Below are 25,089 nucleotides of genomic sequence, written 5' to 3' on the forward strand. Positions count from 1 at the left end.
ACGAGAGGCACGAAAACAAGTTGTAGTTTGACTTAAAGAAGGAATATATAATTAAAAAAATAATTATATAACTATTTAAATTATCTAATTATATAATACGTTTATTCTTCTAAAGTTGCCTCAATCACGTGAGAAATATGGTTATTTAATGAAAGTAACTTTGACAACGAGTGGTTAGATATTTTGCCGGTTGTCCTTCCTTTGTTTTTACTATATTTTTTGCAGTTCAGGTTGTGTAATATTCTTGAGTCGATCAACTTATGGCTGAGGAGTATTTGGATTGCGATGGTTAGTGAGAATTAGAGTCATAGGAACACTATTTTATTCAAAGGTGGAGTGTTGGACTACTCTGAGATATTTTTTCTTTGGCTCAATTGAAGGTTTAGTCTTGGATTACTTCTAAATTTCTCTGTGCTTGTTTTTCTTATTCTGATTGGTGTCTTGTTCCTCTGATTTGTCTTGTTTCACTTTAGCTTGTTTGCGGTTGTGATTTTTGGCAGGGTTAGTTTTGAGTAGTCAGCTAGAAGGTGTTGTGGTGTAAGGTCGTGTCAGGTTTTTTGTATATGAGTTGAATCACCCTAAAGTGATTCTTATGTATATATTGTTTCTTGTTGATAAAAAAAACTTTACCATAAAACATGGAAGATAAGGAAGAATCTCTATCATATGGTATACATGAAATTTTAGTATGTGAAAATAAATAATAATTACATTGAATATTGCCACAATAAGGAATTTACTTATTAAATACGAAAAAAATATTATGGCAAAATTTTTCATCCTCTTCCTCTTAAAATTCTTCATCCTTACCCTAAGAATTTCTTTCACCAGGTTGGGTTGAAATTAATACTGATAGTGTTGCTAGGGGTTCTCCTAGTCTTGCTGCTTGAGGTGATATTTTTCATGGGAGTATGAGAGAGTTTATTGGTGGTTTCTCTGCTTTCTTTGATATTCAAACTGCTTTGGTTATTGAGTTTTATGGAGTTATACATGTCATTAAAGAAGCTAAAAAGTTGGGTCTTACTAGTTTATGACTTGAATGTGATTTTGTCTTGATTTGTGCTATATTTACTGTTAGGACTAACATTCATTGGATTCTTCGTAATAGGTGAAACACTTGCCTTGATTACTGTGGAAAAATTAGGTTAAGAATTTCTCACATTTTTCGTAAAGGTAATGTATGTGCCGACATACTTGCTAATTTAAGGTTTCTTCATAGAAAACAATTTCATTGGTATAATAAACTTCCATCTAGTATTTTCTTTTAAAATTCTTTGTTAATAGGTATATATTACCTAAGTACCGCTTTTCTTAGTTTTTTTATATATGAATTTTAGTCTAGTTCTTCCATATTTGTTTGTATTTCCTTTTTTTTTCTTTTTTTTATTAATTTTTTCATCTGGTGACAGATAATTGTTGACACTTGAGGTGTTAGTATAACTGAGATGTCAAGTTGAGGTGTTAATTTAGTTGAGATGTCAAATTCCATTATAATACAAATACTCTAAAATATTTAAAATAAAAAAAAAGTTACGTTTGTGAAAAATTCATAATAATTCACAATTTTTTTTTAATGTTTATCTAATTTCATAATAATTCACAATTTTTTTTAATGTTTATCTAAAAGGTTTAGACAGAATTAACAATTTTAATAATATACCCAAATCTATTTCTTCTTTAACAATTTTAATAATATATCAAAATCTATTTCTTCTTAACTAAAAGAGATTCCTATATCACACACTAATAAAGTAAAGAGTATTAAAACAAGCATAGAAAATTGTATAGTCACAATCAGTTTTTTAGTGTCAAAATCAATAATAATAACAAAAAGACGTGATATATATAACCTTGTAAGACATTTAAGTCAATTCACCTCTTGTTTTTTTAAATGGCATTTCTCTCTCTCTCTCGTCAGTCATCAACAGCATAAGCCCCACTAAATTTCTCAAGAACAAAAACTAAAATGTTAAGTTATAGTAGAAGGTGGTGTTAGGGTTTATAAAAACACTGTTACGTTTTCTTCAAAGTTATTATCTGAATGAAAAGCCAAAATGTTTAACGAGCAAACAGTATTAAAATCACAATATAGAAGTGTAGATAAAGAGAGAAGAAAAGAAACTCTGATACACATATATTACAATTCTTCATACCAACAAACTGAGATCCATTCACACAAGTTTCGGAAGAAAACTCTGATTCAGATACTTGAAAAACAAAGTTATCCATAAATAATGAACCCATCTTCAACCTTAATACCATATTTTGTAATCCATCTTCAACCTTGTGTAGCCATGGATGATATTTTGCTGATAAAAAGAAAAAAAAGACATGGATGATATTTGAAAACACCAACACAAACTATCTTATGTATAACACATAATCTTAACAACACATATAGGGCTATATAGAGTATATATATATATATAGAGAGAGAGAGGATTATGACTCATTCTCCAAAGCCACAAGAAGTAAGATACTCAAGGAGAGTGTCGATTTCCTCGCCGCTAATTTCCCCGTCGTTGTTGGCATCAACTTTTCCAAAAGCACGGTGGGCTCTCCAGCCAGGCAAGATGGCATCTAAGTCTTTGAGGGCTTTGTTGAGATCACTCTTGTCGAAGCAACCATCTTTGTTTCTGGCTGCTTCTTTCAACTTTTCCATTATTTTCTGCAGATTCTTATGTTTGTTTTTTTTATGCATACCCGACGTTGCGGGTAATGCCTTTTGTGGTTTGTTACGAAGGAGGATCTCAGGCTTTTCGGTCTTCTCTGCTATACCTGACACCACTGTTGTCTTCTCTGCTGTAGTTGGGATTATTCTCACAGGCCTTCTGCTTTCATACACAAAATCTGACATTCTTTTCTTCTTCCACAAAGACTGGTAGGGAAGGGATCAATGGCTATGGTCTCACCAAATGTCTCAAACACACAAAATATATATATATATATATATATATATATATATATATATATATATATTTTGATAGAAAAACGTATGCGGAAGAAGCAACACACAATCACGAATTAAGTGTAGAAAAATAAATAACACAAGATTTAACGTGATTCGGTCGCCAACTGCAACCTACTGACAATTATTAGATTTTTATTAATGTTCTGTTGCACTCAATTACAATGATTTTTTCAAATAGAGATAATAAAGGAACAAAATGATTAAGCCTACTCACTAAAATATGATGGAACCTAATTGGTCATGACTTCATATACCATATATATGTGTATAACTTTGAAAAATTAAGATGCATTTGATAGTTTGAGAGAAGTTTTAGATCCACATGTGTATATTAGTATTTTTTCATATAGTAAGAAAAATTCTATGAATTTTCTAAAAGTACTATGAATTTTTTATAAAAGATTGGAGGAAATGATTTTGTGTGTGAATTTTATGAAATTTCGTCAAATATTTATACACAATACATTTTAATAAATTGAAAAATGATTTATTTATTCCTTTTCTTTTCTATAAAAGCCCTGGCATATTTTTTAAAATGTTGTTAAAAATTAAATAACACTCGTAAAAAAATTTAAATGAGGTAAAGAAACTTTTTTAAAAATATTTTTCCTTCTCACATTAATTGCTTCCTTTCTTTTTATTTATTTTTTTCCTATCTTCTATTCACCCCCTACGTCCTTTTCACTTGTTTTCTTTCTTTAATCTTCCACACTCTCTTGAATTATTTCTTTTAAATTAAAATAAAATTAATTAATGAAAGTATTTATATACTTTAATTTAAAAAATCATTTATATTTGAATTTTAAATTGACAAGTAAAAAATTAATTAGAGACAAATATATCATAATAAACATGTTTATTTACACTATAAGAAAATCATGAAATAGAAACCAATTTTTAGATACCAAAATAATTAGTTACAATAGTAACTAAAATAGAAACCATTTTAGAAACTAAAAAAAAATTGGTTTCTAAATTAGTTTCTATTATTGTTAAATAGTTTCTAAAATTGGTATCTAATTAGCAACTAAGGTTTTAACTACCAATTATTTAGTTTCTAAATTTGGTAGCCAAAACTTTTGTTGCTAATTAGATACCAATTTAGAAACTATTTAACAATAATAGAAAATAATAAAAACTAATTTAAAAATTAAATTTTTTTTTAGTTTCTAAAATGGTCTCTAATTTAGTTACTATTGCAACTAATTATTTTGGTTTCTACAAATTGGTTTCTATTTCATGATTTTCTTGTAGTATTAGCTTCGAAATGTATTGAAATTCCCTATATAATATAAAATAAAGAAAAAAATCTTAGTAATACATACTCTTTCTAACAATTTTTTTTATTAATTGAGAATTATTAAAATAATAAAATTTTATAGATCTCACTTTTTATTTAATAATTGTAATATGATTTTGTAATTTTTTTTAAATTAATGTATATTCAAATTTTTCTTATTCTGATTGGATTGGTGTATTAATGTTTATGAATGTTTAAAATCACTATATTGATGATTAATGTCTTTCCTCTACTTTTGGCTGGACTATCGGTTTGCATGAGTTGAATCTCTTGGGGTATAATTACAGTCATAATGGACAATGGATGCTTGGAAATTGCACTGGATAACAAGAAGACAAAGTCCTTCTTTTGAGCTGATATGCTTATATTCTGGATTAGGACTAAGGGCTGGATTCCTTGATAGATAATCTGATGTATGTATAGACATCCTAATGTGTTTAAAAAAGTGTAAGATCATCAGAATTATATCTGTAGAATATGGCTATGTTTAGGTACTTTATCTGTAAACCTCTTTTTCTAGCATAGGAAATTTCTGTACATTAGTATCGCAAGTACTTCTACTTATTAAATTTTTAAATTTTTATTGTTGATTAAAAAAAACCACTAATAAAAAATTATAAAATATATATTACTACCATCCTCACTAACAAAATAAAATATAGGTTAAAATAGTTAAGTATTCTATTATTTATATATTTTTTGTTGATTAAAAAAAATAAAAAATTTAAAAGGGAAATGTAGGTGTAAACTTTTCAAGTTATCTATTATTTAATATTTTTATTCTTCCAAAGTTGCCTTAATTACTCTCATCACCTGGATGTTTGTGAAATGGCATACGATTCTTTAATGGGATGGGACACTCACCCCATTAATTGCATTAATATATTTGATTTTGTTCATAAATATTCAAAGTAACTTTGCCAAAAGCATTGAAGATAAGGAAGAATCTCTATAATATGGTATATCACATTGTAATCTCTATATATGCTTTTTGTCGGAAAAAAATGTTGAAGTGTTTAATAATAATAATAATAATAATAGTGTTACTTATTTACATAGAATATTGATAATAATGTTTATAAGGAAATTTTAATATAGGTAATAATTGAAAACACATTCATGCAGATAATATACTAATCTTGAATAAAATTGTTTAATTCGAAAAACTGAAAAATTGAATAAACTATTATATTTTATAGAGATAAGAAATAAGTTGATTGAAGTCTTCTATTGTAACTGCCCATATATTGGACACAAGGAAAATTCTAGAAAGCATTTATAATAGTCATAAAGTGAGTAAAATTAATGATAAAGAAAAAATTGTTCTAAATAAAATTATTCCTATATATGTGATTTGGAAAGCATAAGAAGTTTGAGTAATATATAGAAGCTTCTTATTAAGACATTGAAACATATATATATTTTGAATAGTAAAGTTTTATGATTCATAATAAATATATAATTCCATAAATTAAGTTTTAAAAATATAGAATATGATACCTTTAAAACAAAAAAGATGAAGTTGAGGTTAAAAATAAACTCCAAATCCAATCATTTGAAAATGACTAAACCAAATATACTACTATTCAAATTTTATAAAAGGATTAAATTACATAATAATCAACTTAAATTAAGTATAGCACAAATGCAAAGTACTATGTTGTAACACGTCAAGACATGATGTGAGGCATATTTTGTCACAAATACTTACCTAAATTCTTTTCCACTTGGTCCAATTTTCAAGCACAAAAACATTAAATTATTGCAAAGTGGAAAGGGAATCATACTTTACATTATAAAAGGTTAAGTAGATGAGAGACACAAAAACACGTTGTAGTTTGATTTAAGAGGGAATAATTACAAAAACACATGTAACACCATTCATATTTGGTATGATAAAATTTGTGTTTTAATTTAACTATTGATTCAATTTCAATATCTCTCCCTAGTGGTAAACAAATATGTGTAACTCATACGTTCTCCTTATTTAACTCTCACTAATGTTTAGGATATTCCAACCTTTTCTATCAATCTTATTTTTATTTTAAAGATAACAACTAATTTAGGTTCTCTTCTTATTTTTAATAGTTCTAATTATATTATGATGCAAATAAAACTTTACAACTAATAAAATTAATGATCTTTACATTTTAAATTATACAAGTAGATTAGGTTCTCATTATCACCTTGTTTTTAACAGTTCTAATTGTATTCTTATGCAAGATTTCAGAAGATGATTCGTATACAACCACTACAAGAAAATCATAAAATAGAAATCAATTTTTAGAGATCAAAATAATTGGTTACAATAGTAATTAAATTAGACCATTTTAATAAATAAAAAATTGGTTTCTAAATTAGTTTCTATTATTGTTAAATAGTTTCTAAATTGGTATCTAATTAGCAACCAAGGTTTTAACTACCAATTATTTAGTTTCTAAATTTGGTCTCTAAAACATTGGTTGCTAATTAAATATCAATTTAGAAACTATTTAGTTTCTAAAATGGTCTCTAATTTAGTTACTATTACAACTAATTATTTTAGTTTCTAAAAATTGGTTTCTATTTCATGATTGTCTTGTAGTGAACTAATAAATCAATTATCTTTATATTTTAAATTATACAAGTAACTTGAGTCCTCATTCTTATCTTGTTCTATATTTTCCTACCTAAATTTTCTTTCTTACTTATAATATTCAAAAGACAAAACCTATTGGTTTTTGCCTCTTTATATTGGAACACTTGTCTCAAGACAAGCCTTTCTTATTGTCAAAACAATATTCTTATATTTCACATACTCATGTTTGACATCTTTGGAAAAAAAGAAAATTGCCCTATCCTATTAGCAATACTAAAAAACCAAATTTCTTTGAGAAATTACATGCTAACATATGAACCTTTGAATATTTACGATCATGATGCACATATACTCATTTAAATTTATATCAAGTGAACAAAATTATTTACTCACAATTAAATGACATGACAATAATTTTATTATAGATTTAAAAATTCTTAAAATATAAAACGAGAATAAATTTTCTTGTTTAATATCAAATTCATTATTATAAAAGTTTAACGTGTATGTTTGTTTTGACTGTAATAACTCAAATATTATTCATGAAAATAAACAATTTAAGTATTATAACATTAGATAACGTTTATTCTATCTCATCTTATTAAAATATTTCCATCAATCCTAACACGTGAGAATATAGAATTTCTTGTTATTAAAAATTATATATGTTATTCAGATTCTTTAATTTATTTGAGATGTCTTTCTTTGGCACGAAATATCTTGTTATAAAGAAAGGAATATATGTGGTATGGATGGATGATATGATTTGTTCCATAGGCCAAACCAAACACATTCATGTGAGTCTTTAAATTGACCAAGAATATGTGTGGGACACAACTAGTGAATTCACTTGAAAGTTAGCATTTGATTCATTCATGTTGGTTAGCCAAAAAAAAAGTATATTAAAAAGTTATTCAAAAGTAATATTCTTGATTAATAATAATTTTTTAATAAATAATAGTTTAACTATCATCTATCATTGTTTTTTATTAGTAAAAAGAATATATTAATATGGAACTACTTGGGGTCCTCTAAACAACACATTATGTATGTGGTTCCATGTGTACCTCATTAGTGTCATCCACGTAACCTTCCATGTTATCATTATTTTTCAACTCTCACATGTAAAGGTGATAGAAATTTTCATAGTTTTGTTATGAGCAACCAATGTTAATCCTGTCCATTTATTGCATAAGTATCATGTTAAGGTTGTCTTACATTCAAAATAAATTTTAAACCACTACAAGAAAAATCATCAAATAGAAACCAATTTTTAAAGATCAAAATAATTAGTTGCAATAGTAACTAAATTAAAGACCATTTTAGAAACTAAACAAAAAATTGGTTTCTAAATTAGTTTCTATTATTGTTAAATAATTTTTAAATTGGTATCTAATTAGCAACCAAGGTTTTAACTACCAATTATTTAGTTTCTAAATTTGGTCTCTAAAATCTTGGTTGCTAATTAGATACCAATTTAGAAACTATTTAACAATAATAAAAACTAATTTAGAAACCAAAATTTTATTTAGTTTCTAAAATGGTCTCTAATTTAGTTACTATTGAAGTGATTATTTTGGTATCTAAAAATTGGTTTCTATTTCATAATTTTCTTGTAGTGAACTGATTTTTCATTTTCTTTCCGTAACACACATAACTTACAAGATATATGTACACCTTTATGTTCAGATATTATCCTTAGTTGTCACACTATTCAAGCTCACTCTCTATACAAAGTGTTTTACCTTTGGAATTGAATTTATCATTCATATAAAGTGAAATAGGTCCTTATCTTTTGTACAAACATTGTTGTGCAAAAGTTTGTATGTTAATTTGACAGTAGACCTTACTCCTTATTCCATGTACTCATTTCCAATATTGTGGCTTGTTTGGAATTGGAATTGTTATATGTTTTAGGAAATTTTTTCAGTAAGTGATGTGTCACTATTCCACTTATTATTCCAAAATTCAATTTTTGTTTCCTTTCCTTCCATGTGATGTTATTGTCAAACTATCATTGATAAGATTCTAATTCACTTACTTTCTTCAAGTTCTTCCACCACATTGATTCATATTTGGTTTGATTCACTTGGTTTAGTAATCTCCAATCTCCGTATTTGAATTTTAGTATATTCATTCATAACCTTTTATTTCAATTGCATATCTTCACTTTCATTTTGCTAAAAGTGATTCATTAAACCATTGTACATTCTTTAGTCTAATGTCTTTTTTTTTGTGTACATATGATTTTCCATTCCACCCATGCTATTTTCTTTACCTTAGATTTCTATCCCCACAAACGTTGTCTTTGTATTTTCTAATTCCTTTAACACTAATTTTGGGACTTTGTATAAAGATAAAAACAAAAGTGGGATGGTAGTGATAACAAATCTAATAAGAGAAATTCTACTAGAAAATAACAAATGTGTACCTTTACGTCGTCTCAATCTCTTCCTCATTTTGTGTATCATGGTATCTCACATGCTTATCTTTCTTAGATTTTGTCCTAATAAGTATTCCTAAATATGTGCTTGTCAGTCTTGTAGAGATCAAGATGGCATCAAAAGGATCAAGGTGATTATCTTAAACCCTAATCCCTCCTAATTTACTCTTATAGAAATTAAATTTGAATCCTAAGACTAATTCAAAGCATCATAAGATATATTTCAAAGTCAAAACATTATTTGAATTTTATTCATACATATGAATAGAGTATCATTTGTAAATTGTAACATATTTATTTCAATCTCTCTTCTCCCAATTTAGACTCCTTCTAGTACATTTTTAATTTTCTTACTATTCCTACAACTCTCTCAGCCATAATGAAGAGGAGAAAGATGCAAGGAGAGTCACCTTATATAATTCCGTTCGATGATCTAAATTCATCAGTGAGGCTCCCATTAAGAAAGATGAATATTGTTGTTGATTTCAAGCAACCTCTAAAATAATTTATTTCTCACCAAATCCTAATCTTTAAAACTTATATGAAATCTTACCTCAATGAATATAAGCTTTTTCTCAATGAATCATAAGCTTTTTCATATAGTCACCTTCATAATCAAACATCTTTTCTTCTAAGTCTGATCTCATCCACCACTTCATTACTTTTGTTTATTATTACTTTTGTTCAGTAAGAACTTATTTTTTATGATTTGTAAAGGCAACCAACCAAAGATATTTGTTGATATTCCTTCAGCTCTTGTGGTTTCTCCACTTTTGGGATATTATGCCTCAATTCATTTGCAAGGACAATGTCATATCCCCTGTTCTTTTTCTTTAATATAAATTAATTAAATTGAATAATACATGGCCTTCGCGGGTTAATTCCTGAAAGTACTGTATTTATTTAAAGTTTAATTTTATAAGTTGTTCATAAGTAAAATTAATTGAGCAATATAGTCTAATAAAATATGTTTCTTCTGTTTCAAAACGTGTTCGAAATCCCATACGATATAATATAAAGAGAAATATTAATAATGTTTAATTAATTTCATTTTTTTTATATAATGAGTTAAGTACACTCGTGATTTTTTTTATTTTTTTTAAATTAACCAACAATAACAAAAATCGTTAAAATGTATTACTACCATCTTCAAATATAAAGTGATTTTCCTTCCCATTATGCAATAAATTTACGAATATCAGTGTTTTATAAAATACCAATTAATTTTTTTATAATTAATAATTATTCATTTTTCACTTTGACAGTGAGCTATAAGGATATTAACTTAACTTCAAGAGTTATAGGTTTAAATCTCCCTCTATATGCAGCCTTGTTTATTGAGTCACCTTAATTAAACTAACAAAATCAAAATTAAAAGGGAGTTAATAAATTATATATTATTCATGTAAAATCTTCAAGTTAATTATCTAATTATATAATACGTTTATTCTTCTAAAGTTGCCTCAATTATTCTTGTCACCCTGTCCAATTATTTTTGTGAGAAATATGGCTATTTAATGAAAATAACTTTGCCAAAAAGCATGGAGGATAAGGAAGAATCTCTATCATATGGTATATATGAAATTTTACTCTCTGAAAATAAAAAAAATAACTACACTGAATATTGCCACAATAAGGAATTTGCTTGTTAAATACCAAAAGAATATCATAAATTATCGATGGTTAAATCTTACCAAAATACGATAGTACTAATATAGACTTTTACAAATAGATACTTCTCATGCAATATTTTAAAAGTTGTACAACTAATATTTTGTTGGTGCATGGTGTTATTGATGATATGCTCCATTTTTGTAAGATGCAAAAAAATCCTAACCTAATAAAATTTTTGAAACTAAGAAATCCTAATTTATATTGATGCAAAAATAATCTTGTAAGACATTTAAGTAAATTCAACTCTTTTTTTTTTAAATGGCATTTTTTCTCGCATAAGCACCACTAAATTTCTCAAGAACAAAAACTATCCAAAAACTAAAATGTTAAGTTATAGTAGATGGTGGTGTTAGGGTTTATAAAAACATTGTTACGTTTCTTCGAAGTTATCTGAAAGACTTGTGAAAAGCAAAAATAGCAAACAGTTTTAAAATCACAATACAAAAAGTGTAGATAAAGAGAGAAGAAAAGAAACTTCGATACATATATATTAGTTTCTTCATATATTGGTTTCTTCATACCAATAAACTGAGATACATTCACACAAGTTTCGGAAGGAAACTCTGATTCAGATACTTGAAAAACAAAGTTATCTATAAATCATGAACCCATCTTATAATCCATCTTCAACCTTATTACTGTGTAGACATGGATGATATTTTGCTGATAGAAAAAAAAGCATGGATGATATTTGAAAACACCAACACAAACTATATTATGTATAACGCATAATCTTAACAACACATATAGGGCTATATAGAGTATATATATATATATATATATATAGAGGATTATGACTCATTTTCCAAAGCCACAAGAACCAAGATACTCAAGGAGAGAATCGATTTCCTCGCCGCTAATTAGACCGTCGTTGTTGACATCAATTTTTCCGAAAGCACGGTCAGCTCTCCAGCCAGGGAAGTAGGCACCTAAGTCTTTGAGGGCATGCTTGAGTTCACTCTTGTTGAAGGAACCATTGTTGTCTCTGTCTGCTTCTCTCAACTTTTTCATTATTTTCTGCAGATGCACAGGTAAGTTTTTGTCACGCGACGGGGGTATCTTTCTGGGATGAGGGAGCATCACAGTCATTTTGGTTTTGCTGCGTCTTCTTTTGATCTTTGTGAGAAGAGTGAGAGGGATGAATGGCTATGAAATGTTATAGAGTGTTTTATAGAGGCCATTGTGGGTCACCTCAAGAATCTTGTCCTATAATCACACTCTCTTTCTACCTCTTTCACTGTGTTCAAAAACAAAGTTACTTAAAATGGCATCTTTTTAAAGAGCTTTGTTCATGTTGGTTCACATACAAGGTGATGTGTTTTTAGTAAAAAACAGAGAAATAAAGTCATCACCAATGAAATTTGTAAAGTATCTCATAAAAAAAAAACTAAATATACCAATTAGTTATCATATTACCTAAATTATATATTATTCTAGAGATTAAAATAATTATTGGTATCTAAATTAGTTTTTATTAGTGATAAATTGTAACCTACTTTCTGAAATTTTGTTCTGTGTTCGTATTGCGCTGAAAAAATTCACACAAGTACTTTCATATGTTGTTTGCACCCAAGTAAGGAGACACATCCATAAACAAATCACTAAAAGAAGATACGGGGGAGAAAAGCCAGGATGTTTTGTTTTCGGAAAACCAGTTTTGTTCACTCGGTCTGGGACTTACTACGCCTTATTCCTTGGGTATTTTGGTCTGAAATTTTTACCAGACGTTCGTTACTGTGTCTACTGAGTTCTGGCTGAGATTTGAGCCCCAGATTCGTCCCACAAGATTGTTAACAAATTTTTTATTCATCACTGCCGGGAATGAAAGGATGGTTCGTTTGTGTGTGAAACTATTTGATTTTTTTCGTGGGTGAATACTTATCCGTTTGACCTGAAATTTGTCGCGTTTTGTCCCAAATTCAGTGGAGATTCTTACGTGAAATTTCAGGAAAAAACTATTTCGGGAGAATTTTTCAGAAATTTTGTGCAAAACAAGGCTATCCACTACCAAAACTTGTGAAATTTCGTCCTACTTTTTGAAATTTTCTACCGGGTCCGTATTGCGCTTAAAAAATTCACACAAGTAATTTTATATGTTGTTTGCACTCAGGTAAGGAGGCACGTCCATAAAAAAATCACAAAAAGAAGATACAGGAAAGAAAATTCAGGACATTTTATTTTCGGAAAACCAACTTGTGTTCACTCTCGGTCTGAGACTTACTATGCCTTACTCCTTGTGTATTTTGGTCTAAAATTTTTACCAGACGTTCGTCATTGTGTGTACTGAGTTTTGGCTTAGATTTGAGCCCCAGATTCGTCCCACAAGATTGGCAATAAATTTTTTATTCATCACTGCCAGGGCTGAAAGGAAGGTTCGTTTGTGTGTGAAACTGTTTGATTTTTTTCGTGGGTGAATACTCATCCGTTTGACCTAAAATTTGTCGCGTTTTGTCCCAAATTCAGTGGATATTCTTACGTGGAATTTCAGCAAAAAACTATTTCGGAAGATTTTTTCAGAAATATTGTCCTCTACCAAGGCTATCCTCTACCAAAACTTGTGAAATTTCGTCATACTTTTTGAAATTTTCTACTGGGTCCGTATTGCACTTAAAAAATTCACATAAGTAATTTCATAAGTTGTTTGCACACAGGTAACGAGGCACGTCCATAAACAAATCACAAAAAGAATATACGGGGAAGAAAATCTAGGATGTTTTATTTTCGAAAAACCAGTTTTGTTCACTCTCGGTCTAGGACTTACTACGCCTTACTCCTTGGGTATTTTGGTCTGAAATTTTTACCATATATTCCTCAATGTGTCTATTGAGTTTTGGCTGAGACTTGAGCCCCAAATTCGTCCCACAAGATTGAAAATAATTTTTTTATTCATCACTGCCAGGGCTGAAAGGAAGGTTCGTTTGTGTGTGAAACTGTTTGATTTTTTTCGTGGGTGAATACTCATTCGTTTGACCTAAAATTTGTTGCGTTTAGTCCCAAATTCAGTGGAGATTCTTATGTGGAATTTCAGGAAAAAATTATTTAGGGAAAATTTTTCAGAAATTTTGTTTTCTACCAAGGCATACTCTACCAAAACTTGTGAAATTTCGTCCTATTTCTGAAATTTTATTCTGGGTCCGTATTGCGCTGAAAAAATTCACACAAGTACTTTCATATGTTGTTTGCACCAGGTAAGGAGGCACGTCCATAAACAAATCACAAAAAGAAGATACGGAGAGAAAAATCCAGGACGTTTTATTTTCGGAAAACCAATTTTGTTCACTCTCGGTCTGGGACTTACTACGCCTTACTCCTTAGGTATTTTGGTCTGAAATTTTTACCAGACGTTCGTCACTGTGTCTACTTACTTTTGCTGAGATTTGAGTCCCAGATTTGTCCCACAAGATTGCCAATAAATTTTTTATTCTTCACTGCCAGGGCTGAAATGAAGGTTCGTTTGTGTGTGAAATTGTTTGATTTTTTTCGTGGGTGAATACTCATCCGTTTGACCTGATATTTGTTTAGTTTTGTCCCAAATTCAATGGAGATTCATATGTGGAATTTCAAGAAAAAATTATTTCGGGATAATTTTTCAGAAATTTAATCTTCTACCAAGGCTATCTTATACCAAAACTTGTGAAATTTCGCCCTACTTTCTGAAATTTTATTCTGGGTCCGTATTGCGCCTAAAAAATTCACACAAGTACTTTCATATGTTATTTGCACCCATGTAAGGAGACACCTCCATAAACAAATCACAAAAAAAAGATATGGGAGAGGAAAGCCAGAATGTTTTGTTTTCGAAAAACCAGTTTTGTTCACTCTCGGTCTGGGACTTACTACGCCTTACTCCTTGGGTATTTTGGTCTGAAATTTTTATCAGACGTTTGTCACTATGTCTACTGAGTTTTGGCTGAGATTTGAGCCCCAGATTCGTCCCACAAGATTGGAAATAGTTTTTTTATTCATCACTGCCAGGGCTGAAAGGAGGGTTCGTTTGTGTGTGAAACTGTTTGATTTTTTTCGTGGGTGAATACTTATTCGTTTGACCTGAAATTTGTCGCGTTTTGTCCCAAATTCAGTGGAGATTCTTACATGGAATTTCAGGAAAAAACTATTTCAGGAGAATTTTTCAGAAATTTTGTGCAAACCAAGGCTATCCTCTACCAAAATTTGTGAAATACGGCCCTAATTTCTGCAATTTTATTCTGGGTCCGTATTGCGCTGAAAAAATTCACACAAGTACTTTCATATGTTGTTTGCACCCAGGTAAGGAGACACGTCCATAAACAAATCACAAAAAGAAGATACGGAGGAGAAAAGCCAGGACGTTTAATTTTCAGAAAACCAATTTTGTTTACTCTCGGTCTGGGACTTAATACGCCTTACTCCTTGGGTATTTTGGTCTGAAATTTTTACCAGACGTTCTTCACTGTGTCTACTGACTTTTGGCTGAGATTTGAGCCCTAGATTCTTCCCACAAGATTGTCAATAAATTTTTTATTCATCACTGCCAGGGCTGAAAGGAAGGTTCGTTTGTGTGTGGAATTGTTTGATTTTTTTCGTGGGTGAATATTAATCCGTTTGACCTGAAATTTGTCGCGTTTTGTTTCAAATTCAATGGAGATTCATACGTGGAATTTCAGGAAAAAACTATTTCGGGAGAATTTTTCAGAAATTTTGTCCTCTACCAAGGTTATCATCCTCTACCAAAACTTGTGAAATTTCGCCCTACTTTATGAAATTTTATTCTGGGTCCGTATTGCGCTGAAAAAATTCACACAAGTACTTTCATATGTTGTTTGCACTTAGGTAAGGAGGCACGTCTATAAACAAATCATTAAAAGAAGATACGGAGGAGAAAATCCAGGATATTTTATTTTCGGAAAACCAGTTTTGTTCACTCTCGGTCTGGGACTTACTACGCCTTACTCCTTGACTATTTTGTTCTGAAATTTTTACCAGACGTTCGTCACTGTGTCTGCTGACTTTTGGCTGAGATTTGAGCCTTAGATTCTTCCCACAAGATTGGCAATAAATTTTTTATTCTTTACTGCCAGGGCTGAAAGGAAGGTTCGTTTGTGTGTGAAACTGTTTGATTTTTTTTCGTGGGTGAATACTCATTCGTTTGACCTGAAATTTGTTGCGTTTTGTCCCAAATTCAGTGGAGATTCATACGTGGAATTTCAGGAAAAAACTATTTCGGTAGAATTTTTCAGAAATTTTGTCCTCTACCAAGGTTATCCTCTACCAAAACTTGTGAAATTTCGCCTTACTTTCTGAAATTTTATTCTGGGTCCGTATTGCGTTTAAAAAATTCACACAAGTACTTTCATATGTTGTTTGCACCCAGGTAAGGAGGCACATACGTAAACAAATCACAAAAAGAAGATACGGGGAAGAAAAGCCAAGACGTTTTGTTTTCGGAAAACCAGTTTTGTTCACTCTCGGCCTGGGACTTACTACGTCTTACTCTTTTGGTAATTTGGACTGAAATTTTTACTAGACGTTCGTCACTTTGTCTACTGATTTTTGGTTGAGATTTGAGCCCCAGATTCGTCCCACAAGATTGCCAATAAATTTATTATTCACCACTGCCAGGGCTGAAAGGAAGGTTCGTTTGTGTGTGAAATTGTTTGATTTTTTTCATGGGTGAATACTCATCCATTTGACCTGCAATTTGTCGCGTTTTGTCTCAAATTCAATGGAGATTCTTACGTAAAATCTCAGGAGAAAACTATTTCGGGAGAATTTTTCAGAAATTTTGTCCTCTACCAAAAACTTTGTTAGTTTGATTAAATATGAATTTATAAATTACTTTATAAATTTTTATTAATAAGAGAAACTACTTTAGATGCAACCAATAATTTTTTTAGTTTATAAAATGATTTTTAATCTAGGTAAATAGTAATTAAATATTTTGATTTCTAAAATTAATTTTTATTTAATAATTTTTTTAGTGTGAGTTGTTATGTCAGAAAAGAGTAATTTAGAAAAAGTTCAAGAATTTGTTTAGTAACATGAAATTTCTCATGTATTAATCCTTTGGGAATGATAACTAGCTGTTTAAAAAAGGTGATTATTAGAAAAATAATTTTTTGCAAAGTATAAGATGTATATTTGTTTTAGACAGAGATTTCAAAAATTATTCATGGATATAAATAATTTACTATAATAATAGATAACCATTATTTTATATTATTATATTTTTTTATTGGCAAGATATAAATGAATTAAGAGGAGTAAACGGATGTTTGAACCCATATAAAAAAAATATGTACAAAAATGAATCTTATCTTAATTGATGTGGCAGTTTTGCTATTTTTATTTTTTTAAAAACTAATTCCAAACTTCTTAACATCTAATCATTGGGGATCTAATATACCTTACAAAACATCAATCAAAATGATATAGACATAACAAAATTAATATAGTATTATCACATCATAATACAATTACATCATTCATCTAAAGAAGACATGTTCTCACAAAATAAAACAAAATAAATATGATTATACACCATTCTCCAACAACTGAATAGGATCTTTGTCAGCAAACAAAACGGAAGCTAAAAACTAGAACTAAATCACACAAAAACTTCCAAACCTGATCAAAACGTTAAACATAAATCACTTAACATCAATTTCTCAAATACATCATACAACATAAAGGTTCCAAACATCAATATGAGTGAGAGAAATCAGTTAATCTTTACTTTACTGTAATCCAAGATCAAGTCTTCTTTTATACCACAGTAAAAATAATCTAAAGTAGATCAACTCGTCTATTCTTAAAAACAACTTTATTCCTATGATTCCAAATATCACCCAAACATAATATCTTTCAAACCTAAAAATTTATATGTATGCAAAATGAGGTATGCATGAATATCTCAGCAAAACATATGTGAGATAATAAGCTGTAAAGAAAAGGAATCTTTGTCGTATGAATGGCTGATATCATATGTTCGAATTTGGCAACAATACGGCTGGACCAGTGAATTCAGTTTAAACCTTTTATTTGGTTCACCAAAACAACACAAAATTGAAACATAGATAACTGATATTGTGGGTGAATTTGCAAAAAATAAAAATAAAAAATAGTATAATTAATGATATCACTCACGTATTATTAATTAATAAATTAAATAAAAATAGAACACTCACGCATTATTATGAATATCATAACTTTTACATGATCAACAGATAATATATATGTTTAATGATTTAATTGCACTCATGATCAATATGCATTTTTTTAAAAATTAACCGATAATAAATAAAGTTAAAAAGGGCATATTACCACCATCCTTCAATTTTGCTTTTCTCACCACCATCCTTCAATATAAAATCATGTTCTTTCACATATATCAAATACATTTTAACCTTAATCAAACTATTAAACTCAAAATTAAATGGAGTTGACCAATCATGTATATTATACATGCAAGATCTTCTTACGGTCTTGGTTGAATGAGAATATTAGTCTGGGGTTTAAGTAATTGTGTTTGGTATTAATGATAAAAGATTCTTCTTATTTTTTATTCTATAATTTTTTTTGTTATTGTAAAAGTTTTTATTAGAATTCTCTGATTTTGTTACTAGACTTCTATAGTAATTTTTGTATAAAATTAAAATATTCCTAAAATATATATATATTTTTTTATTATGATTAAAAAAATACATGCAAGGTATTAATTAAAGTTTTGTAATTATGTCTAATACTTTATTTATTATTATTGTCACGTTGCCGAAATACGTTGGTCATAGTCAAACGTGGCATAGGATTCTTCGATAGGATGGGAGGAACCCAATTATTTGCTTAAAATTTATTGTTCATAAATAGTGAAAGTAAGTTTGGGAAAGCATACATGGAGGATAAGGAAGAATCTCATGACTAGCACTGCCAAAAGGGTGGGCATCACCAATTTTAATTTCATCAATTTGTTTTTTTAACTTCATACCTTCACTCTTTGCATCTTTATATATATTTTTTTAAATTTCAATAATATCATTTTAAGTATAATAGAGAATATGGTGTTTTCTTAGTGGTGATTGTTTGTAATGATTAGTGATGACTGTGCTGAATATTGATAATTGAAGTTTTGTGGTATTTTTATTTTTGATGGCTGTGTCATTTATTTGTTTGGAAAGAAATGAGTTTTTACAAAATAAAAATAAAAATTAATAAATTAAAAATGTTTAGTTTAAATATTTATAAAATTGTAGTGAATTTATATATTAATAAATTGAAATAGAAGAAAATTTAAAAACTAAAATAAGTAATAGTAAAAATTAAATAAGATTTTTTGGATATTTTATAAAAAAAAATTAATGAAATGTTTAAAAAATTATAAATAAAAATTAAGTTATTCATTGATGATATGTATGTAATAATAAAAAAAATAAGTGAATAAATTTATTATTAGGTTTAATAAAAAATATAAATGTATAAATTGTAATTTTAAAATAAAAATTAAGAAAAAAAATTATATTTAAATTGAAAGATTGTGTAAATAATGAGTTATATATAAATATATGTTATAAATTATAATAACAAATATGATTATATAATATTTCTTATATTTTCTTAGGGCTTAGGGTTTAGAGTTTATGGGTTAGGGTTTAGAGTTTAGTATTGAGGTTTTAGAGTTAGGATTTATGGTTTATGGTTTAAGATGTAGGGTTTACATTTATTTTACCCATAATAAATGAGAGGGTAGTGATAACAGATGTAATCAAAGAAGCTATACTAGCAAATAACAAATGTTTACATTTACATCGTGTTAATTTTTAGGATTTTGTCCTATAAATATTCCTAAATATGTGATTGTTGATGAAGATGGATGCTGCCCCTTTCAAGACAAGTGTTTGATGAAGGCAAATGTGTAATTTTTCCTTAGTGTTTGTATTTGCTTTAAGGATGTCTTAGGTCTAGATTAGAGGTTGTTTAAAGTGGGCTTTTTGCTGGGTAACCCACCTCTTAGCCATTGACCATGTGATAAGAGCAAACACAAGTTTTATGAAAATGTTTTTCACATGTTTTGCAAAAATATCATTTACTGCATAGAAAATGAATCTGTTCTTTTCTAAATAAATAGATTCTTTTCTTAAACTGATGCCTTGATTAAGTGTTTTTGAAAATAATGTTTTATGCATCAAGTATCTTAACTAAGTTTTCATTCCTTCAAAACGATTGTGTTTCACTTGTTAAAGAGTTCTTGTTATCGTTTTGAAAATGAATCTGTTCTTCTGTAAATGAATAGATTCTTTTTAGTCTGGTGCCATGTTTCTCTTAATCGATTTTTCACTGTTTTATCCTTGCACCAGGGTGTTTGACTAAGTCTCCTACATATAACAAATTCTCTCACTGCCTTTGAAAATAAGTCTGTTCATTTTATTTTCAATCTGTTCTTTTTTTGTAACAGCTTTAACTGTTTTTCGAAAGTTTGTTATAAAATATTTTCCTATAAAAAGAGAGTTTGTTTTGGCTTTAAAATGTTGTTCATATCTTTGAGAAAACTGGTTTTACAACAGAGAAATAAGAGATTTCAGAGGATTAGAACGAGTTCTTGAAAGATTTTTTCAAATCACAAGGTGTGCTTGTTCTTGGTTGGTTCTAAGGCTTGGCTAGAGGTGCTGTCACTGTGTGAGCAATTGTTCTACTGGTCTAAGGCAGATTTCTGCATTCTCTATCAGGTGTATTCGTTTCATACTTCAATGTAAAGTGTGGTTGTAAACTCTTCTTGATAGGGTTTCTTGAAGAGTTATGTATGTTGGAATAGTGTTTTTCAGCAAGGTGTGTCATGTTCTTGTAAGGTTCAAGAACAGTGATTTTTGTAATTGTTTTGAATTGTGGTTTAGTGAATTTCATCTTGGATTAGGTGAAGACTGGATGTAGCTCATTTGAGTGAACCAGTATAATTGTTTTGTGTTCATTCTCTCTTAATCTTTGCACCCAATAATTGTTGATCAAACTAATCTGTCAAGAAATAAATCTATTCAATTGTGATTGAATCTGTTCTTTCTAAGCACGTGTATTCTGTTCTTGATTTTCTGGAAAACTTTCTGAAGAACTTCTGCGTAAATCTATATGTGTTGTGAAACATCATTGAAATTCATGTTTTGTGAAGGTTATTTCAATTTGTTAAGTGTTTTAAAAACAAGCATTGATTTTGTATTCAAAGGTTGTGATTAGCTGTTGTAGCTCTCTGTTTTTATTCTGTGAAAATCAATTTGATCTTTGCCTGCAGATCATCAAACTCAATCTTAAAATAAAAAATCATTCAACCAAGATAAACGTCTTAAAGTACATAAACAGTATAAAAATAAATCTGTTCATTGCTAAATAAATCGATTTATTTTCGGTGTACTATGATAAAAATCTGAATTTGTGCGAAAGTTTTAAAAGCTTTGAACTCAACAATTGTCATTCTTGTATAGTTAAAGATAACAACAAAATGATCAATGTGATTATCTTAAACCCTAATTCCTTCAATTTACTCGTATAGAAATTACATTTGAATCCTAAGGCAAATTCAAAGCATCATAAGTTACATTTCAAAGTCAAAACATTTTAAATTTTATTCATACATATGAATAGAGTATCATCGGCAAATTGCAACATATTTATTTCAATCTCTCTTCTCCCTCCTTTTAATACATGTAAATTTTTAATTTGTCTTACTATTCCTGCAACTCTCTCACCCATAATGAGGAAGAGAAAAAGGTGAAGGGGGTCACCTTATCTAATTCCGTTCGATGGTTTAAATTCATCTGTGAGGCTCCCATTAAGGATGAATGTTGTTGTTGATTCCAAATAACTTCTAAGGTGATTAATTTCTCACAAAATCCCCATTTTTGCAACATATAAAATATGAAATCTTACCTCACTTAATGATAAGCTTTTTCATATAATAACCTTCTTAATCAAACATATTTTTTTCTAAGTCTGATTGAGTTTTGTTTATTACTTTTGGGAGGGAGAGATTTCTTCAGTCTCTTTGCTAACAACTTATGTATGATTTTTATAAAGGCAAGGAACCAAAGATATTTGTTGATATTCTTTCAACTCTTATGGTTTCTCCACCTTTGGGATAAGCATAATGAATGTAGCATTACATCCTTTGGGTCAGTTTCCTTGTCTATGAAATTCATTTATTTGCTCTCACTATTTCTTCTTTGAATATTTCCCAATGGCATCATGGTGTGATTTTTTTTAAAGGAAGTTCTTATATTACTCTATTTATAATTTTTTTTTACTAATATAACATCTCAAATTACGGAGGAATTCATTTTTTCTATCTCAGAAGAACAACACTTTTCTTTTTTCAAAAAGAAAAAAATTATTTAAAAAATTCATTTAAAGATTAATTTTAAAAGTTGTTGATAAGTAAAAATAATTGAGCAATATAGTCTAAGACGTGTTCGAATTCCCATACGATATAATATAAAGAGAAATATTAATAATATTTGAAACACAATCTTTATCATCGATTGAAATTTATTAAATATTATAAAAATAAAAAAATTATAAAATTTAGTTTCTGATAAAAAAATTTATAAAATTTGATTAATTTCATTTTTATATAATGAGTTAAGTACACTCATGATTTTTTTTTTTAAATTAGCCATCACTAATCTTTACAATATAAAATGATTTTCCTTCACATATCTATACAATAAATTTAAGAATATCAGTGTTTTATAAAATACCAATTAATTTTTTATAATTAATTTTTTTTATCTAACAAATAATAAAATTAAATAAAAAGGGATATTCCTAACTCATGTACAACTCCTATAGACTTTGGACAAGACAAACCAGTCCTAAAACCCAACAAAATCCTCTACTTCAACAACTACATGATCAAAATCCTCTAATTATTAATTTTTTTATAATTAATAATTACTCATTTTTCACTTGGACGGTAAGCTATAAGGCTATGAACTTAACTTCAAGAGTTATAGGTTTAAATCTTCCTCTATATGCAGCCTTGTTTATTGAGTCACTTAATCAAACTAATAAAATCAAAATTAAAAGGGAGTTGATAAATTATATATTATTCATGTAAAATCTTCAAGTTATCTAATTATATAATACGTTTATTCTTCTAAAGTTGCCTCAATTATTCGTCACCTTGTCCAATTATATGGTTATTTAATGAAGTCAAATCAACTCTTTTTTTTTTGAAATGGAATTTTTCTCTGCACCACTAAATTTCTCATCAGCAAAACCTATCTTCATCGTCTCCAAGTTCCAAAAACTAAAATGTTAAGTTATAGTAGATGGTGGTGTTAGGGTTTATAAAAACATTGTTATGTTTTCTTCAAAGTTATTATCTGAATGAAAAGCCAAAATGTTTAACGAGCAAACAGTTTTAAAATCACAGTATAAAAGTGTAGATAAAGAGAGAAGAAAAGAAACTCCGATACATATATATTACAATTCTTCATACCAATAAACTGAGATCCATTCACACAAGTTTCGGAAGGAAACTCTGATTCAGATACTTGAAAAACAAAGTTATCTATAAATCACGAACCCTTCAACCTTAATACCATATTTTATAATCCATCTTCAACCTTATTACTGTGTAGACATGGATGATATTTTGCTGATAGAAAAAAAACATGGATGATATCTGAAAACACCAACACAAACTATATTATGTATAACACATAATCTTAACAACAGATATAGGGCTATATAGAGTATATATATAGAGAGAGAGGATTATGACTCATTTTCCAAAGCCACAAGAAGTAAGATACTCAAGGAGAGTGTCGATTTCCTCGCCGCTAATTAGACCGTCGTTGTTGTCATCAGCTTTTCCAAAAGCACGGTGGGCTCTCCAGCCAGGGAAGTAGGCACCTAGCTCTTTGAGGGCATTCTTGAGTTCACTCTTGTTGTAGAAACCATCTCTGTTTCTCAACGTTTCCATTATTTTCTGCAGTTTCTCAGGTATGTTTTTCTTATGCATAGCCGACGACGCGGGTAATGCCTTTCGTGGTTGGTTACGAGGGAGCATGACAGGCATTTTGGTTTTGCTGCGTCTTCTTTTGATCTTTGTGAGAAGAGTGAGAGGGATGAATGGCTATGAAATGTTATAGAGTGTTTTTATAGAGGCCATTGTGGGTCAGCTCAAGATTCTTGTCCTTCTGGTTCATCACACTCTCTTTCTAACTCTTGCACTGTGTTCAAAGACAAAGTTACTTAAAATGGCATCTTTTTAAAGAGCTTTGTTCATGTTGGTTCACATACAAGGTGATGAGTTTTTAGTAAAAAAGAGAGAAATAAAGTCATCACCAATTAAATTTGTAAAAACTAGAATATATGAAATTTGTAAAAACTAGAATATCTGATGAAATAAATAAATAAATGAAATTAATAAAAATTAAATATAACAATTAAATAAGATATTTTTTTAATATGATAAAAAAAATTATTGGTATTTAAATTAGTTTTTATTATTGATAAATCGTTAGAATTAATTAAATTACAGAATCTAGAAGTTAAAAATGAAAGTTGAGTTTAATTATGATGTTTTAGTTGTTTGAGTAAGTGGTATTTTGGGGTTTTTTAGTAGTTTTTAGTTTTTTTTAGTGAGTTTTGAGGTATTCCTTTTGTTTGGAATTATACGTATAAGGGTTGAATTACCTAAAGTGATTCTTATTTATTTATTTATTTATTTATTGCTTCTTACTAATAAAAAAAAGAATGAAGAAAAATTAGAGAAGAAACCGTGCACATGGAGAACTTTGATTGTGTAATTATTGTATCTTTTACATTTTAAAAATTTGAATATATATTTAAACTTTCCTTAGGTATGATTATTCACTACAAGAAAATTATCAAATAAAAACAAATTTTTAGAGATCAAAATAATTAAATTAGAGACCATTTTAGAAACTAAAAAAAATTGGTTTATAAATTAGTTTCTATTATTGTTAAATAGTTTCTAAATTGATATCTAATTAGCAACAAATATTTTAACTACCAATTATTTAGATTCTAAATTTGGTATCAAAAACCTTAGTTGCTAATTAGATACCAATTTAGAAATCATTTAACAATAATAGAAACTAATTTAGAAACCAAAAAGTTATTTAGTCCCTAAAATGGTT

General features: G+C 28.6%; 3 protein-coding genes across 3 annotated transcripts; all 3 read right to left on the bottom strand.

The window, feature by feature from the left end:
- Window positions 1-2,101: 2,101 nt before the first annotated feature.
- LOC150029456 (uncharacterized) lies at window positions 2,102-2,918 on the bottom strand. The gene has a single exon (XM_090297957.1). It carries the CDS (start codon window positions 2,855-2,857, stop codon window positions 2,450-2,452), a length of 408 nt encoding a protein of 135 aa, XP_090154083.1. The 5' UTR covers window positions 2,858-2,918; the 3' UTR covers window positions 2,102-2,449.
- An 8,509-nt stretch (window positions 2,919-11,427) lies between these two features.
- On the bottom strand, window positions 11,428-12,124 carry LOC150029457 (uncharacterized). Its single transcript, XM_090297088.1, has one exon. The coding sequence runs from the start codon at window positions 12,053-12,055 to the stop codon at window positions 11,765-11,767; it is 291 nt and encodes a 96-aa protein (XP_090153214.1). The 5' UTR covers window positions 12,056-12,124; the 3' UTR covers window positions 11,428-11,764.
- Window positions 12,125-23,376: 11,252 nt separating this feature from the next.
- On the bottom strand, window positions 23,377-24,068 carry LOC137815340 (uncharacterized). The gene has a single exon (XM_068618485.2). It carries the CDS (start codon window positions 24,000-24,002, stop codon window positions 23,706-23,708), a length of 297 nt encoding a protein of 98 aa, XP_068474586.2. The 5' UTR covers window positions 24,003-24,068; the 3' UTR covers window positions 23,377-23,705.
- Window positions 24,069-25,089: the final 1,021 nt, after the last annotated feature.

The sequence above is a fragment of the Phaseolus vulgaris genome, chromosome 1, assembly GCF_051622355.1.
Source record: "Phaseolus vulgaris cultivar YP4 chromosome 1, ASM5162235v1, whole genome shotgun sequence".
Lineage (NCBI taxonomy): Eukaryota > Viridiplantae > Streptophyta > Magnoliopsida > Fabales > Fabaceae > Phaseolus > Phaseolus vulgaris.